The 18,589-nt window shown below is 34.1% G+C and overlaps 2 protein-coding genes across 4 annotated transcripts; one reads left to right on the top strand and one right to left on the bottom strand.

Moving 5' to 3' along the window:
* Positions 1-551: 551 nt before the first annotated feature.
* Ho (Heme oxygenase) lies at positions 552-3,414 on the top strand. The gene is made up of 3 exons (XM_089646336.1): positions 552-756; positions 876-1,020; positions 1,729-3,414. Exons 1-3 carry the CDS (start codon positions 624-626, stop codon positions 2,243-2,245), a joined length of 795 nt encoding a protein of 264 aa, XP_089502462.1. The 5' UTR covers positions 552-623; the 3' UTR covers positions 2,246-3,414.
* Positions 3,415-9,327: 5,913 nt separating this feature from the next.
* On the bottom strand, positions 9,328-15,489 carry LOC149412037 (uncharacterized). Of its 3 annotated transcripts, none has more exons than XM_089646586.1 (3): positions 15,109-15,489; positions 13,817-14,013; positions 9,328-13,332 (listed from the first exon to the last, which is right to left on the bottom strand). In XM_089646586.1, exons 2-3 carry the CDS (start codon positions 13,962-13,964, stop codon positions 12,137-12,139), a joined length of 1,344 nt encoding a protein of 447 aa, XP_089502712.1. In that variant the 5' UTR covers positions 13,965-14,013; positions 15,109-15,489; the 3' UTR covers positions 9,328-12,136. The 3 variants fall into 3 exon arrangements, with proteins under 3 accessions (XP_089502712.1, XP_089502713.1, XP_089502714.1); XM_089646587.1 differs by having other exon boundaries at positions 13,817-14,030; positions 15,362-15,489; XM_089646588.1 differs by having other exon boundaries at positions 15,362-15,485.
* Positions 15,490-18,589: the final 3,100 nt, after the last annotated feature.

Genomic DNA, 18,589 nt, shown 5'->3' with positions numbered 1-18,589 from the left:
AGATTGAGGATGCCGCAGTCTTACTGGCTTCAGAACGGTTGATCATATAAAAAACAGCAAAAATACATTGTATTACTGCTAACTTCAAAAAAATTAAAACTCAATACATTTTCTCTGAATATATTTTTAATAAATTCTTGGAGTTCTTAATTTCTTATAAATTTTCGGATTTCCTTTCACTATTCCCAATAATTTTTACCTTACGAATTAGTTTTACTGTCGTATCATAAAACACACTAATTTTATTTTATGGGACAATTTGTGATGTATCTTTGATTCAATGAACTCAGTTTGGTTTGAATTTAAGTGTAGTTTTCAAAATTGGAACTGATTATGTCAAGAATTTATACAAGCGATAAAGTACCTACCTATGTCATAATATTTTTTTATGATCATGATGATGAATATGATTTTATGATGATATTTTTTGATCCAGTGACAGCAAAGTACCGTGATTGGTTTATTTATGAAAGTACCTAACCGGGGAAGCCATCGAGAGTTTCGAGACCCCCGTTACTGCTTTCAGCTGTCAGCTGTCAGTTGCGATTTGACAGTTCGCGTTTTTGCTTGTTTGGAGTCGGTAGTAACTATTTGTTTATTATTTTCAGCTGCCTAAATTCAAAATGACTCAAAGATATTATACGAAAGTTGAGCCGGCAAACCCGCAGCAGTTATTATTTACAGCTGAAATTCGACGGGCTACAAGAAAGATCCATTCTGTTAGTGATGCGCTCGTCAATTCTAAATTAGTTTTAGGTGAGTATTTTTTAGAACAAAGACGCAATAAATATACAAATACGAAATGAAACGCACAATCCTATATTTATGCTTTTTTATTTCCGTGTTGAATTCATTGTTTGTTTTTTCTCTTGCAGCTCTTTCTGATGAATCAGTCTGGACGGATGCATTATTGATTTTCTTCGAGATTTTCAAATATCTGGAAGATGTTCAGGAAGAACTGAAGGAAAATGGCAAAGCTCCAGAAATGAATGCGCTCTTTGTAGATGACATTTTATTTCGGTAAAACAAATGATTGATGATTCATATTTTAAATCCTTTTCGCCCACTTAAACTTATTTTTATGTTTTTGCCTTTTGGATAAAGTTGATGAATTCCGCCTCACGCTTAATACGCAATTTTTTTTCAAATGGCTCTTGATTTCAACTTAAAAAAACAACTATATGTCAGGGGAGATGGTAAAAGATGTATTAAAATTCCATTTTTCTTTACCAAAGAATGAATTTTCGAAGGTTAGGAAATATAGATAAATTATTAAAATAACCCAAACTAACAACCTATTTTGTGGATGTACATCTAACCCAACTTAAATAGTTGTTTCCAGTAGTAATTAAGTTAGGCGTGAGGCGGAATTCGACAACTTTACCTATGTCGGTTGACCATCATTCAGAATCGAAAAATGACTTAAAATGACATTAGCTGTGTTTGGTGACAGGATCTGAATAGCTGGGTACTCTCCAACCTTCCTCTTTCTAATATCGTAGTAATAATTTTACTATGGGATTTAAATCAGCTAATAATATACCCAAGGATTTTACCACTTTGTCATACATGATTTGGCTCTCCTATAATTTAACTTTGTGTAGTACTGGGTTACTTTGTTTACCATTTAATGTGCCCCAATTGGGGATACCATTGTCCGATTGACTCCGGATGGTAAATAACAGTTGGGAATCTTGTGTGGAATTCACTTAAACTTATTGTTTTCAGAACTTCCGCTTGCAAAGAAGACTTAAATCATTATCTGGGAATCGGCTGGGAAAAAAACTACATTCGTCGAAAAGCAGTTAAAGAATATCTGGACCACCTTCAAGAGTTGAAAGAAGAAAGACCATTGCTTCTATGCGCGTACGTGTACCACCTTTACATGGGCCTGCTTAGCGGTGGGCAAATCATCAAAGCCAAATGTAACTTTCCCTCAATGACCCTAGCCTCAATCTTCCGTAAAACCACTGGAAAATCTGACCACGTCGATAGAGTTTTGGATTTCGGTGGCGCCAACATTTCCCAGCTTAAAAACAAGATGAAAGATGAAATGAACAGGATTGCCGACGATTGGACCGCCGAACAAAGATGTGCTTTTATTAACGAAAGTCAGATGGTGTTCTTTTATAATAATTCTATCGTTAAAACTGTTCGGGGAACGATCAAAGCGGTTATCTGGAAAGGATTTTATATATTATTAGTTGTCACTTCCACTTTTATTATCTACCATTACCTCTTATAAACTAATATTGTTGTCTTATAACTAAAATCCATTAATGATTGTTGTTCACGCAGTATATATGGGAATAGGTATGCATGTATTACCAAAGACTTGATGGTTAGGAAGGAATTTTCCTACCTACTCAATGTACCCATCCTAAAAATGTCACCATGGCCGGAATAATTGTTACATGCAGAAAATGTCATAAATTACCTTTCAATATAACCAGTGTAAATTTATACCTCGGACGGGACGAGTTGATGCGATATACTGGAGACGACAGAATTAATCTTACTAGTAAAGCACCTTAAAATTAGCATACTCAGTGGCCCCAACTGCAAAGGGTAAATACTTTTCTCCTATATTCCAATCTGGGCTTATCTTATGTTCCAGAAGCACAGATTTAATACATTGACTGTCCATTGAGTTTAACGGATGCGTAGTAATTAATTGAAGAACATGGAGAAGTAAAAGGTTGTAAACATCACCTGGCTATTAAGATTTGGTCACCGAACACGTCTAAAGATATTTCTAGTACATTTCCGATTCTGATAGATGATCTTTCACTAGGGCGATATTGAAAGTATATATGTACCACTCTGAAAACAATGGCTGATATTGGATTTTTGTTATAAGTTATATAATATTTTCTGCGATGTCTTTTCTCTGCAGTTGACACAGTGTCTACTTCATATATATTTTGTAGTAGGAATTCCCATTTCACACATATATTATATTTTTTAATACTTTTGAAAAACCTGAAATCAATGTGAATCATAATATATTTTTGTGTAATTTATGTGTACTGTTAACAGAATATATAGAAAGTTAATTTTCAAATACAAGTAGTTAGTTAGTACATCATTAATGTGATGAAAACATTTTCAGTCTGTGTGTAAGGTGTTTAAAATTTTGAGGTTAACTCAATAAGTAGGTACATGTTGTAAAAGTTTATTGTAAATATTTGTTTTTACATTATACAATGTATTTTCTTGCAAATTATTGTGTCTCATTTATACATCTTTTAATGTTTGTTAGTGTCTTTAAATAAAAATAGATGTGTTGAATGTTAGCTTGTAGTTATGTCTATGAATTAAAAAAATATGTACATAAAATATTTTATAGTAAATTTAATATATTTAGATAGAAAATTTACATATCTATCAGGACACAGGGTATCTGGAATTGATATTTTCTACATGCATTTGATTAATTTATTTTAATATTTTGTCTATCTCCTTTCCATTACTAATTCATTTGTTCAATAAATTTCAAATGAATTTACATTAATAATTCTTCAAATGATTTTTCATTACTAATTCTTTAAATGAGTTCTAAATACTAATTATTCTTGAAATGATTTTTCATTAATAATTCTTTAAATGAGTTCTAAATACTAATTATTCTTCAAATGTTTATTATTTCTTCGATTTTTAATTACCAATTCTTTAAATGATTATTATTTCTTAGATTTTTGATTACCAATTCCTTAAATGAGTTCTAAATATGTAATAATTTTTCTTCAAATGGTTATTATTTCTTCGATTTTTAATTATGTACCAATTCTTCAAATGATTATTATTATTTTTGATTTTTGATTACCAATTCTTCAAATGATTATTATTATTTTAGATTTTTGATTACCAATTCTTTAAATGAGTTCTAAATACTAATTATTCTTCAAATGATCATTATTTCTTCAATTTTGAATTACCAATTCTTTGAATTATTATTATTTCTTAGATTTTTTATTACCAATTCTTTAAATGATTTTTGATTACTAATTCTTTAAATGAGTTCTAAATGATAATTATTCTTCAACTGACTATTATTTCTTCGATTTTTAATTACTAATTCTTTAAATGATTATTATTTTGAAGATTTTTGATTACCAGTTTTTTATTACTAATTCTTCAAATGATTTTTAATATGAATATCCCAATTGTACCCAAGACTAGTTGCATGTCTCTGCATTCTTAAAAATAATAGTGATACACTTATTTATATATGTTTGACCACTCGAGCGATTGGTTGTATATACATCTACAATTTTATTTGATTAATATCATTCCTCAAAATATTGACATGGAAAAATATGAACTGCTTACTGTGGTTTGAAGCCAATAAATCTTCCTAGATTTTGCCGTCTATTCCATATTTTAAGGTTTAGTAAATTTGGCACATTATGACGAGCGATCGCTCAAAACGTTTTTACAAACTTGCCATAGTATGCCAAAAATCACTCCAGTGGATATATATATACAGAGGCCTCGGCTATGGAGGCCCTGTTGTACATTATGCACTTGTATTTTCATTGGTTACTTATCAACCTTATCTTAAGGTGTCTGTCACATGTGTGATCCTCCAGCGGCTATTACCGTTTGCAGATATTGCATATGTGATCTATAAAGTTTCACTAAACCACATGCATACAATGTGTCAAAATGTGCCACATGGTAGGATAGATTGCGTTGAAATGGCCAGTAGTTGGATGTGCAGTTTTAATATTGAATAACAAATAATGTACCCATTTTTAATTGTTGTGAAATATGTAACTGTTATTACATGTAGATTGATTATTTGTTGTAAAATAATATATGTACCTATATCTTTCTAGGTGTTTATGTAAATTTTGTTATTAAATAAGTAGAAGTAGTGTGTATATTAAAATATATTTTAAATATTCTACATAATATAAATGTAATCTTGTACCTTACATATGAAAATATTTTATTCTTATAATTTAAAGTATGTAATTCACAATTTTATAATATGTTTATCAAAGTATTGTTCTGTTTTTGAAACTGTACTATGTAGTAATGAGCAGTTTAAATTGTTGATATTACGTGATTCATTAAAGTGGGGTCTCCTGCGACCGTTTTTACAAGCAATACGTCAAACATTACCTCAAACATTTTTGTTTTCGTCCACATTCCGTCTCCTCCCTTTGTTGAAACATTGAGGCGCGGTGGGCGTGGCCAAAGAAGAGTGTGTTCTCGGTTTTTCGCTGTCAACTGTCAAGATGAGTTCTGATGAGGAATACGTTCTTGCAGTTTTAGCAATCGCAGAAATTATTGCACCGGCGAGGAAATACAGATTTTCAGTTCGACCGTACCTTCGACCTAGAAATTTTAATATGTATCAGGAATTGAAATTAGAAGACAGATTTGGTATAGATAATTTCTTCCGCGTCTTTGAAACTGATTTCTAAGAATTATTTTTATTTATTTGACCAGATATTAAAAAAAAACTATGTCGTTTCGCCAGAAATGCGACTTGCTGTCATATTACGATTTCTTGCAACTGGAGATTCACATACAAGCCTGATGTACCACTTAAGAATCGTTCTGAAAAAATTGTTCCAGAGGTTTGTCAGGCCCTCTAAAATAGACTTTAAAGAATTTAAAGATGAGTTCGTAATATTTGGCTAATTTATGTAGCGCCGTTTTCGTGAAAAATCACCTCAATCATCCATACAACATTATTTATTTACAATTTATTAAACTCATAACTCTTAATTATTATGCTCACTCAGTGCACATAACCTCAAAAACGCATACGATTTATGCTCCATGAAAGACTGCACGGAGGCTGTCAAAAAATTATATAATCCCCTTCCCTGCCTTATCGTTTCGAATGCGCAGAGAATGTTTTCCAACGGCCACGGAAAACACAAACATTGCGTTTCGTGGATGGAAACGCCCCCTTTTCGAATGTTTGAGGCAATGTTCTTCGTAATGTTTGAAGTCATTTTGTGGAAACGATGGCTGGAGAGGCGGCTTTAGGAAGACGAAATTCCGGATTTTAATATAAAGTATGTTTGCAAAATGAAACTGTCAAATTTATGATTCTTTAGAGTTGAGAAAATGTATATTTTATTCTGTGTATGGATAATAAATATATTTGTTGTGAAATCATCAATTTCTGTAACTGTAGTGTTTTAATGTTGATTAGTTACTTATACATTGTAAAATGACGTTACTGCACGTGGAGGTCGTACAGGGATGACCCCAGTGTCAGTTTCTTGTCTGCACGTCAAAGAATAGTGGGCTAGTGATGGCAGTACAGGGAACCAAGAAAAAGTGGAGAGGACAGTCGATCTCGAGTTCTGGTTTGCTGCTTAGCTAAGTAGTGTATGTTGCGGCATCGTGTTTTGGTAGGCGCGAGTCAATTGCGCCTTTTAATTCGAGTTCAGGTTTGCTGCTTAGCTAACCTGTAGTGTAGATTGCGGCATCGTGTTTTGGTAGGCGCGAGTCGATTGCGCCCTTGAGTTCGAGTTCAGGTTAGCTAAGAAGTAGTGTATGTTGGCGTCCGTCCATCTCTTGTCTTTCAAGCAGTCACTCGCTCATGCACGTATGGTATAGTTGTGTTACTAACGTCAATATGGGCCGCCCGAAAGTAGAATTATCTGAACGAGTAAAAAAGTTCAAAGAGGATGGCTTGTATTTAAGCGATACTAACATCGTAACGTGCAAATACTGCAACGTGCGTTTGGAAGGAGAGAAGTTAGATACTTTGAAGAAGCATGCGACTTCTGTTACGCATTTAAAAAAGAAATCTGATCCTGATCCTCAACCAGGGTCCTCTGGAATAAAAAGGTAATCCACAATAGTTGGTGCCTTTGAAGTAAAAAAGCGTGCCAAAACGGAAAAAGAGGAATTTGTGCTTGGCACTGTAAAAATGTGTTTGAAAGCAAACATTCCGTTGAATAAACTTGATCATCCAGCTGTTCGCAGTTACATGGAAAAATATGTGCCTGGCTCGGGTAACCTGCCTTCTGGAGATAATTTGAGACGTAAGTACGTACCACAGTGCGGTGTTTCGGAGAAAGATGAAGTGAAACTAAAACTAAAGGATCAGCCTGTAGTTGTGGTGGCCGACGAAACTTCTGACAAACAAGGCAGATGTGTCTTTGCAGTTTTACTTAAAACTGTCTCTTCAGAACCACAGCAGTCTTGTTTCTTAGCAAGTGTTCATTTTTTAGACACTGCCAATGCTTCCACTTGTTCTCAAGCAATAATGAAAGAATACAAAATTCAATACTCTCAAGTACATGGTTTAGGACGGGTTATTTCAGAGAATTTGAACAATTCATCAAATTTCAACGTTAATTTTTGGGTTCTGTGAAAGTCCAATTCAAGTTCTGTTATTATATCATTATAACCACAGCAGTCTTGTTTCTTAGCAAGTGTAAATTTTTTAGACACTGCCAATGCTTCCACTTGTTCTCAAGCAATAATTGATACTTTTAAAGAATACGAAATTCAATACTCTCAAGTACATGGTTTAGTGTCTGACTCTGCAAGGTACATGGGTGCATGTTTCAACTCGCTAAAAATACTACTGGGTGACCATGCACTGCACTTTCAATGCTGGGCGCACAAAGTGAATCTTGTGGGTGACATTTTTATAAAAGAATTTAAGGAACTGAACTCTATTGTGGCCAAGACAAAGTCAGCCTTTTTGCATTCTAGAAAAATGAAAAGTTCCTATTTAAACTTTCTACGACAGCATTCTCCACAATTAACTCCAAAACTACGCCTGTTGTAACCAGGTGGAATTCCGAATCCGAAAGAATTAGGTTGGGGCAAGCAATATAAACTGAAATACACGACTTACAAATTTTCGATGCAGAACAAAATACAATACCCCATTTTCGACAAGTTGTTGACAATAAAATCCATAGAAAAATAACCAAAGATATTACATACAGTGTTACCAACTTCTATGGATTTTATTGTCAACAACTTGTCGAAAATGGGGTATTGTATTTTGTCGAAATTTTAAAGTCGTGTAATTCAGTTAATATTGCTTGCCGCAAGGTAATTCTTCCAGATTCGGATTCCACGGCCCAAAGTTAGTATAAAAATAACTAGTTTTATTTTTTAGGAATTTCGCCCATAAACCGAATTTTTTCCCAGCCCAAGTTTGCAAAATGTCGTTTTGAATACCCTGGGGATTAAGGAATAGACCGTGAGGTATTGAGCAGAAAAATCAGAATCTGCAATGATTCCGATGTCATCCATGACGAATCAGAACAGGCGACGAACAACAGGAGAAAATTCTAAAAAAATGTTATTACTGAAGTTTTTTCACGATCTTCTAAAACTCGAATCGCACTATTGTCGTAAATCTACAAAAAAGCTGTACTTAGAACCAATAATCAAAAGCTTGGCTCAACTGTATGATATTTATTTAGATTATTGTAACGAAAATGTAGGAAGTCCCATGAGTCGCAGAACTTTCGAAAATGTGTTTAAAAAAAAAAACATGAGTATTTTTATGCCCAAAAAAGATCGGTGTGACACATGTTGTGGTCACGACGCGACGTTGGGAATATTAGCGATGAGGTTTGGAAAAGACACATCGTACGTAAAAATAAGGCACATGAAGAAAAAGTTAAAGATAAGCAGCTGGCAAAGGAAGGAAAGTGCCTCGTTTTCACTCACGATTTGCAAGCAGTCAAATTGGCGCCAAATTTAAACGCAAGTGCAATTTATTACAAGACGAAATTATGTGTGCATAATTTTACCGTCTTTAATTTGGCAAGTAAGGCTGTAATGACATATTGGTTTGACGAAACCCACGCCGGACTGGAGGCATCTGTATTCACCTCCTGCATTATTGATTACATTGTAGGAGAATTAAACAAAGCCCCTGCTCGTCCAGTTATAATTTATAGCGATGGATGCGGCTATCAAAATAGGAATGTCATCCTCAGTAATGCTTTGCTTCGTCTCTCCATGAAATTCAACAACATCATTACACAAAAATTCTTAGAGTGTATTTGTGTATTTTTATGATAAGGTACCTATCTACTATTTTATTTGTCTAAATAATGTCATGTAACATAATATTACTTTGTTGTAAAATATTATTACTATTAAAAATAAAAAAAATAACATTTTTTTCCACATTCCCGTGTTTTAAAACTATAATGATATTATATACCTAACTCCCAACAAGAATAAATTTCCGCGTAAGTCTAAACTTTTGCCGTATTTTACTGAACATCACCACTAAAGTCATTTATTATTTTATTTTCGGTTAAAAACGTATATGTGTTTAAATACATAAGTGTAAAGACAATTGAACATGAAAAATAAAATGATTTGCCGCGATTTCGATGTAAATATATTAAGAAAAGTGGTTTTATGTCTCTCCTGAAAAGTGGCCAAATATGATTTACGCGGTGATGGATTGCCGTCGACGATATGCAGCAAATTATCGCTTTTCTTAATGAATACGAAGACGACAATTCTAGCACTATTTACCTCAAAGAATGTTTTGAAAATGACATTCTAACCAGTAAAATTCAAGTTCAACTTACATTCGTATCAGAATTCTGTCCGAAAATTATGAAACTAATTGACAATTTAGAAGGTTCAAACTATTCGTTTGCACACATTTTGTGGAGTAAATTAGAAGATTTGAAGTCCTCTCAATGTGAAGGCTCTTTTGGCGAAAAAACAATGAATATTTTATCAACCGAAAATTCTATCGATCACAGCATGATGTTGAAGACAGCAGCTCAAAAGAGAAATTGTTGGTACACATGGGGGGCCGAATCCAACGAATGAGTGCTACAAGCACATTGGCAGATTATTATCGGAAGCAGCAAATGTGCCCTCTTCTTCTGTCAATTCAAATTCCATAGTGGAAAGCTTCGCAAAAATTCCAAAGTGTACCACAAGAAGAACTAATTGACGGGTACTCTCATTTTCACAGACAATTACTTCGATTGGTCAGCCAAGAAGATCCTGTGGATGTAATGCAAGTTTTAGTTAATCTTGCTACCCTGGATTTGCAAAAGCAGCTATTCAATTGCCCTGTCAATAGTGTTGATGCCGAGAGGTACTTTAGTATCTACAACATTGTCGTAACTGATCGCAGGCAAACAATGAAATGTACAAATTACAACAATGCTAGCCTTTAATTGAGTTTTTAACACTGTATTTTTATTTTTGCGTAATAAATGCGAAATTTTCTATTTTGAGTTTTTTTAAATGCGAAATCACGATCTTTTATTTGCGAAATTTACGTACCCCTAGTCATTAGTCATAAATTAACCGACTCTGTCAAAGAAATTGTGTTGGCTTAGATACCTAGCTACTGCAGTATCCGAAAGCGCCAATTCATTTGAGAAAAATGCCATGGTTTTTGGATAAGTTTTTAAACATTTTCATAAAATTGAAAGGTAACATGATTTCCACGTAGCAGAATCATTGGGATGAATCTAGTAAAACAAAAGGCAATAATTTTTCCATAAAACAGCCCAAAATTCTTTCAATTCTGTTTGAATTCTCCTTGAACGAATTCTCAACATCCTTCATTTGCCGATAGGGCATGGCATTGCTGCCACAATGTCCACCTGACAAAAATACATATTAAGAATGCTGCCATGAGCGAATGTCGTCTTGATGAAAATGACCTCAATCTTATTTTTTTCAGTTGCCCTATAAACAATTGGTATAAAAATTTTATCCCGGACCTGATCAGTATCAGATGGATATATTGTCCCCTACAAAATTGCATTCCGATTGTCCTCTGTCGAAAAATATGTATATAGTCATATCTAGTTTCTTTATAATTAACAATCAATTAGTAATCGTAATTTTGCATGCTTATTTATTTTTCCTCTTGTATTTACTTGGTGAGTTTATTTTCGGGTATTTATTTTGTGGGTTTTGTATGTACAATAAATTATATCGACTTATTTATTAATTATCGCTTCAACTTATAAATAATCACAATTGTGAAAAAAAATGATACTTTGTGTACTTAGCATATTTTAGAATTATCATATATTGTAGGTACTTGTAATTTCTACTAAATTTTAAGCTACACTTTCAAACATTCAACAATCACCTTTACTTGACACTAGCTACCACAAACACTTGACACTTCACTCCCTTTCCGGCAGGTTTAGGCAGAGATGATGGACCGCCACGCTTCTTGCATCATTACGCACTCCCTGCATGGTCTGACATACCATTCTGTTAATCCGAATGTTGACATAACCCGACTCAAGCAATTGATCCACTTGATGATGTCTTTGACATAACCCGACTCAAGCAATTGATCCACTTGATGATGTCTTTGACATAACCCGACTCAAGCAATTGATCCACTTGATGATGTCTTTGGCATAACCCGACTCAAGCAATTGATCCACTTGATGATGTCTTCCTCGGGCGTCACCAACCTCTTCTACAATTCATGTTCGCGACATATGAAAATGAATTAAGAAAATATGTCTATCTCAATTATTAATGTTTCTTTTTTTTGTGACTTTATTGAAATATTTAAAGAAAGATTATGTTTGCCAAACAATGTACATGTTTATATGTTTATAAAACTATTAGCACACACGAAGATGTGAGCTAACTTAAGATTAATAAATAAAATAAATAAATATATTCTCCTGTCGCTCATTTCTTCTCCATCATTGTTTAATAACATATAATTTAACCGAGGTTAGAACACAAAGAGGTTTTAGTCTGAAGGTGTCAGAAAAATGCTCCTCAAAAACGACTTCTGACAACATCAATTTATTCATCACATGTACAACCCAGGCCCAAGGAGGGAGTTGTCTTTCCCCACAGATGCTCTCTGCTGACTGTCCCTGGCCATTCACCTTCAGTTCTCCATACTTCCCGTTAAGCTCAAATTCTCTTCCCACTGCCTATCCACCTCTTCCTCGGCCTTCATCCGGGCACTGGTTTCCACTGGGACCCAAATACCCACAGCGTCCTGTGTCACCTGGCATTCTTTCTACAGACATGTACATGGTGGTCATTGGTACCTACAGGATCTTACGATAGTCTCATGTTCATTAATTAAATCTGTTTGATTCGTTTTCTAGCGTAAGTCTGTAAGCATTTAGCTTTCAAAACTGCTAATTTTGTTTGTTCACGTTGGGTTAGTCATAACAGTAGATAAATCAGCAGAGTGCGCCAACAGAACGTGGCGCTTGAAAGAAAGTTTATGAGAGCATGTATATGTGCAGTCGGAACATGAGAAGCGCTTTTCGTCAGAGTGTTTCAGCAAATGGCTCTTTAGGTACGCACTCTGGGAGCAGGTGTAGCTGCAGAGGGAGCATGCAAACAGTTTCTCCTTGGAGTGCGTCAGCAAGTGGCGCTTCATGTACGACTTCAGGGAGCACAGGTAGCTGCATTTGGAGCAAGCAAAGGGTTTTTCTCGCGTGTGCGTCAGCAGGTGGTTCTTCAAAGTGGAATTGCGAGCAAACGAACAGTCGCACTCGGGACACAAGAAGGACTTTTCTCCAGAGTGCGTCAGCTTATGACGCTGCAAAAATGATTTCTGGAAACATGAATAATTGCAAATGGAACAAGAGAACGGTTTTACTCCAGAGTGCGTCAGCTTATGGCGCTTCAGAACCGTCAACTTTGTAAATGAAAGACCACATTCCGCGCATGGGAACGGTTTAACATCAGAGTGCGTTAGCAAATGGCTCTTTAAAACCGCCTTTTGGTAGCATGAATAACTGCAGTCAGGACAAGAGAATGGCATTTTGCTAGAGTGCTTCAGCATATGGGTCTTCAAAACAGACTTTCGACTGCACAAATAATTGCAAACCGAACACGAGAATGGTTTTTCACCAGAGTGCGTCAGTGCGTGGTCTTTCAAATCTGCTTTTCGAGAACACGAATGAGTGCATTCCGAGCACGAGAACGGCTTAACATCAGAGTGTGTTAGCAAATGAAACGTCAAAGCTGACTTCCGATAGGTTGAATAAGTGCAAGCTGAACACGAGAATGGTTTCACTCCAGAGTGCTTCATCTCATGGGTCTTCAAAACTGACTTTCTAATACACGTATAATCACAAACCGAACACGAAAACGGTCGTTCACCAGAGTGCGTTCGCATGTGGTCCATGAAATCCGACTTTCTAGAGCACGAATAAGTGCACTGCTTCTGGGGACACAAGAACCGCTTGACGGAGTGGGTTGAGAGGTGGCGGTTTAAGGCAGGAATTCGTGAACAAGAATAATTGCACTGGGAACACGAGTAGCTTCTGGAAATCCTATTCTTTTTCGCTGCGTCCTTAACTGCTGGGCGGCCCTCCTCATCATCATTTGCAGGTTCTGCAAATAACAACACACTTAAATTTGTAGTTTACAAAGACTAGCTTCCGGTTTGCCGGAGATCACAGATTGTACCTATCAGTGCTTGCATTCAGCTATCTCTTCTCATGGGTTTTTATAAATTAAAACCTGTGGTTAGCATGTTTCGATGAACCATAATCGCTTATCAACATAAAACCTCAAAATCGGAAGAGGGGTTTTGCATTGCTTGACGTTATGTATTATATACACATAAACATTTTAAATTGGTAAAAGCAAAATATATTTCTGACTTTCAAAGTTACATTTCTATTTGCACATATTTACAGAAAAACCTCATACTATTTTATTAATATTATTTAAAAGGACTGTTTTTCAACCTTAGGTTAATACAGTAAAAAATGTATATGTACATATTATTTTCATATTTAGGAAAAGGTAAACAAGTAAACAAGTGTAATAATACCATCACATAATTTTATATCAGACTGAATTTTGTTCGTACTTGCCGTCTGCCCAACACTTCTGGAATATTCCAGAAATTCCTGCTTAACATGCGTGTGGTCTAAATCTGTATCCGTCTCCAGCATTCCCCCTCCGCATGATCCTGGAGTCCCTGGCTCCGTCTTGATGGCCACACTGTCTGTGTCCATAGTGATGCTATTAGGAGACAGGTAGACACTACTTAGCAATGTACTGGAGCTGAAAATTTAAACAAACTACAAAAATAACAGGAATTATTTAATATACATATAAACGTACCTTATGCAGGCGAAAACAAGGGTTCGTTAATTATTAACCCTTCAAGCCTTTGAAGGGCATTACTAGCCACACACATCATATTTCATTAGAGCCCAATCTGAAGGACAGATCTGACAGGGGCGACCATGCATTATAAAAGTATGTTTATCTTTTTTCTGTAATGTGGAGTTACATGATTTTTATTTCAGTTTTTCTTTGTGAATTGAATAATATTATTTTTCAATTTATAAAAAACAGTTTATTTATAAACAAGTTCTGCTATATAATTAGTATTACGCGTGACAACTGTTCAGTGTCAAAATGTATTCAGTGGTAATTAAATATTTGTTATTGATTTCACGGATAAAAACCTAAAAATTGTGAAGTGTATATTTTTTTTATTTTATAAACATTAATGTACGATTACAAATTGGTTGGATTATTTCATTGACATCTAAAAATAAACTGTTGTGTTTGACATTTTGATTTATTGGGATCACGCGATGGCATTGGACAGCATAAATATACATACCACTCACTTGGACAGTACTTTGATTTTTTCTTTAAAAAAAACACATTCCTCTATGAAAATCGTAGACAATACATGTAATATTTCTTATATCTAGGTTTACGACCTACATACGGATTATGTTCCAAGAAACACTAAGCTAACCTAACCTAACCTATCCTAACTTAACCTATCCTATCCTAACCTAACTTTTTTTATATATTTATTTATTTATTAAATACGCCTAAATCTTTATTTTATTTTCGGCCAAAATAGTACCTACCTAATTTGCAAAGAGTAAATGGTAATAATGTCTATTCTAGCCACTCGTATGGTATCAGGAATACCAACATAAAAAAAAACACCAACAGAAAATATTTTGGCTGTCATCCCATACAAAAGCGAATTTTCATTTTAAGTAATTAAAAATGCTAAAATTAAGAATTTCCCAAATGCAGACAGTTTCCTTTTATATTAATTAAAGCAAATCAAAAGGTTTTATTTTTAAAAAATCGTATCAATTGTGGCCAGCGAACCCGAATAATTACCTTTTTTAATATCATTTTCAATTGTAGAATTTCATTAACTTGTAATTGGGTCTCTCTGAGATAAAGAAATATTTCCTAATCACTCTCTTTCACTAGGCAATGGAATTCGCCTCTACTTCATCTAATCCTCTCTATTACGAACCCAATATCTTCTCTTTTAAAGCAGTTTCAACACAATAATGAAACATTGAGCTTAATTCGAGCACACAGACACGCACATAAATAAACCACTCACGACACGCCTACTACATACTTTTATCGGTTTATCTCTTCAATGCTTATACTTATAAATAATAATACACAACAATATGTAAATCGTGAACTTTTTAGCAACAAAATGTAGATGTCAGTCTGACGTTTAACAATAACCTCCGCCCTCCGTAAATAAACCACAACTTAACCATAGAAATTGACAGAACTTAGAAAATTGTTAGAGATGTTCGATCATTCTGTCCCGGTTACAAAGGAACCGATTATTTTTGGAACTGGTTCCTTTCGAAAATTTTATGTTTCTAACATTTCAGATATCACCCATCTGCAACTAACTGACTGTGGGGGTAAACCGCCACACAACTATAGAGTATTGATGCACGATCCTTGCATCACTACATCTAGAATTATGATAAAGTATTTCAACTGGAATGTAAAAAAATATGACTTAATACAAAAAATCATACTTTCGAATACTAATATGGAAACATATAAATGGCTTACTGTAGTTTAAAGCCTATGAATCCACGTATATTTCATTGTTTATCTCATATTTGTAGATATTATAACAATTTAAATAAATAAATTCGTAAAAATCGTCTTTTAAATTTAGACAGTCATTGGTCATCGCTCAAGCCCTAGAGTGAGTCATGAGACCTAAATATGGGTAGCCATTGTTCGACTGGTCATATCAAATGAAACCAATTTTATGGCAACACTAAGGACGGGTTGTTTCGGAGAATTTGAACAATTCATCAAATTTCAACGTTCATTTTCGGGTTCTGTGAAAGTCCTATTCAAGTTCTGTTTTAATATCATTATAGGCTAGTTGCTTGACAGAACTGAAATAAAAACAGAACTTGAAAAATCTTTCACAGAACTTGAAAATGAACGTTGAAATTTGACGAATTGTTCAAATTCTCCGAAACAACCCGTCCTAAGTAATTCAATTAGGAACAAATTATAATAAAATCAAAGAAACAGGTAGATTGGTAAATTTATAATATACATGATTTGAATAAAAAACTCGTTACATTTTGGAAATATTTATTTTTAAATTACACGTCGCCACAACATTCTCCGTATAATATAATCTTGGATAACAGTCTATATGTTGTATTTTCAGTTAACATTTTGCACATACAATATTCAAGTTGTTAGTTTAGGGATTTCGTCTGAGACGCAGAAGGGTTAAAATGCCGAACTTATCACATTGGCTTTAGAGGACTATCCATCAATCGGCCTCTTTCAATCAATCAATCTGTAACCCTGCTGTATTTATTTTTTACAAAACGAGATCATAACGAAATATTTTATTATTTATATAACTTCTTTTTTTTTTTTAATTTATATTACTGTAAAATACATGTACATGTAAGGTAAAATGATGCTAAATACCAATTTGTAGATTTCTACTATAAGCAATACAATAAACTATTTTTTTCTAAGTTCTATATGGGCAAATTATATATATAGAAGCAAATTAATGCAAAAAATGTCTAGTGAATAAAGTACTTAACCGGTAATCTTTTGAATTCTATGAAATACGTCATACTAAAATGTTGTGAAGGTATTTTCTGGTGGTTTATCTAAAATAACAATATGTATATCATAGTACGAGGGCTGTTCGGAAAGTATCCACATTCAAATATTTTATTACACGAATCTTAAAACTACAGCTTTCTACTATTTTTCAAGAAAGTCACTATTTGAAATGAAGCATGTCATAGCGAATCAGCAATTTGCAAATTCCTCCTGCATAGAACTCGGCCGCCTGGGAATGTAGATAACCTGACCATTTTGAAGATCTTCATTGTCAATGAAGTGCTGGGCCCCAAGCCATTTCTTCATGTGAGTGAATATAACAATATGGAAATCGTCTCACGTCGTCTGTTCCCGTACAGCCCGAAGTTGTCTGTATCTGATTTCGCTCACATGAACTGGGGTCGTGGGGCCCAGCACTTTGACGACGATGAAGATCTTCAAAATGGTCAGGTTATCTACATTCCCAGGCGGCCGAGTTCTTTGCAGAAGGAATGTGCAAATTAGTGAAACGCTATGACAAGTGCTTCAATTCAAATGGTTTATTTGTAAATCAGGTAAAAACTAACCAACTATTATTGCACCATGAAATGAACGCTTCATTATATACAGGGCGATTGAAATTTAAAATTTGAAACACAGATGTTACTCGTTACTTCAGGACCACCGTGCTAATGTGGTAGAAGTTTAAGACGTGACGATACACCCCCGCTGTGCCGGCGGGTTTGAAGGCCAATGGGTTAATTATGCTAACATAATAAAATATTGGAATCTATGAGGGCTTTTTATTTATGGTCAAACGGTGGTTACTTTCTGAATAGCCCTCGTGCATTTATTATATCACATTATAAATCTCGATACGCACAAAATTCATGGGACTTGTTTGCACAAAATTCACAAAGTTAATGGGACTAATCTGCAAAACATACAGTAGGGGGTACCTTACAAGTTGTAGACATTTTCAACTGTACCTTGAAAACATAAATTTAAACTAACTGAATTTATCAAAAGTAGAGTTATATTGACCATATGCGAATATTTTGTACAAATTTTTTACTGTTTGTTTTTTCTTATTTTCTAGTTTGTAATGTATAAACATCTTAATTAAATGAACTTAATTGGTTTATCTTGTGTTTATTTCACAATGTAATTATCACACTGTGATTCCTAAATAAAATTAAAAAAAACAGAAAAAATTATGTCAGAACTCAAGGAAGCTAGTTGATAATTATTGGAGATAGCAAACATAGCATGAATACAGAAAATAGGACAAAAAATTAAAAATTTCAAAATGTCAAATAATTATACACCATCAATAATACATACACTGAACAATTAACAGTGTTAGAAAATTAACTTATCCATCCATAGAATAAAGAAGAAAACTAGAAGTGCCTTCCATACAAATTTGAATAGAAACAAATGTTCTATATAGCCCAATAACCCAGCGCTCTTTTGAATTTCGTAACACAATTGTGTATTATTTAAGTCTTATTTGGGCAAATAATTGGATCACGAAACAGGCCCATAAGGCATTTCTTGCGTTCTTCATTATTCTATGTATCCAGCCAACATTGAACAGATGATAAGTAAAAGAGATCACAATTGGAAAGTATGAAGGGTAAAAAAATGTTAGAAAAACCCTAAATTTGTTATTCTGAAAATCAATAAAATAAAATCGTAAACAGACGGACTTAACGATAGAAAAAATCATCTACACCAAAAATTT

Source organism: Hesperophylax consimilis, chromosome 24 (genome assembly GCF_061612785.1).
Source record: "Hesperophylax consimilis isolate HC1 chromosome 24, BYU_Hcon_1.0, whole genome shotgun sequence".
In the NCBI taxonomy this organism is placed as follows: Eukaryota; Metazoa; Arthropoda; class Insecta; order Trichoptera; family Limnephilidae; genus Hesperophylax; species Hesperophylax consimilis.
The sequence above is the reverse complement of the archived record's forward strand: the minus strand, read 5'-3'. Positions and strand labels throughout refer to the sequence as shown.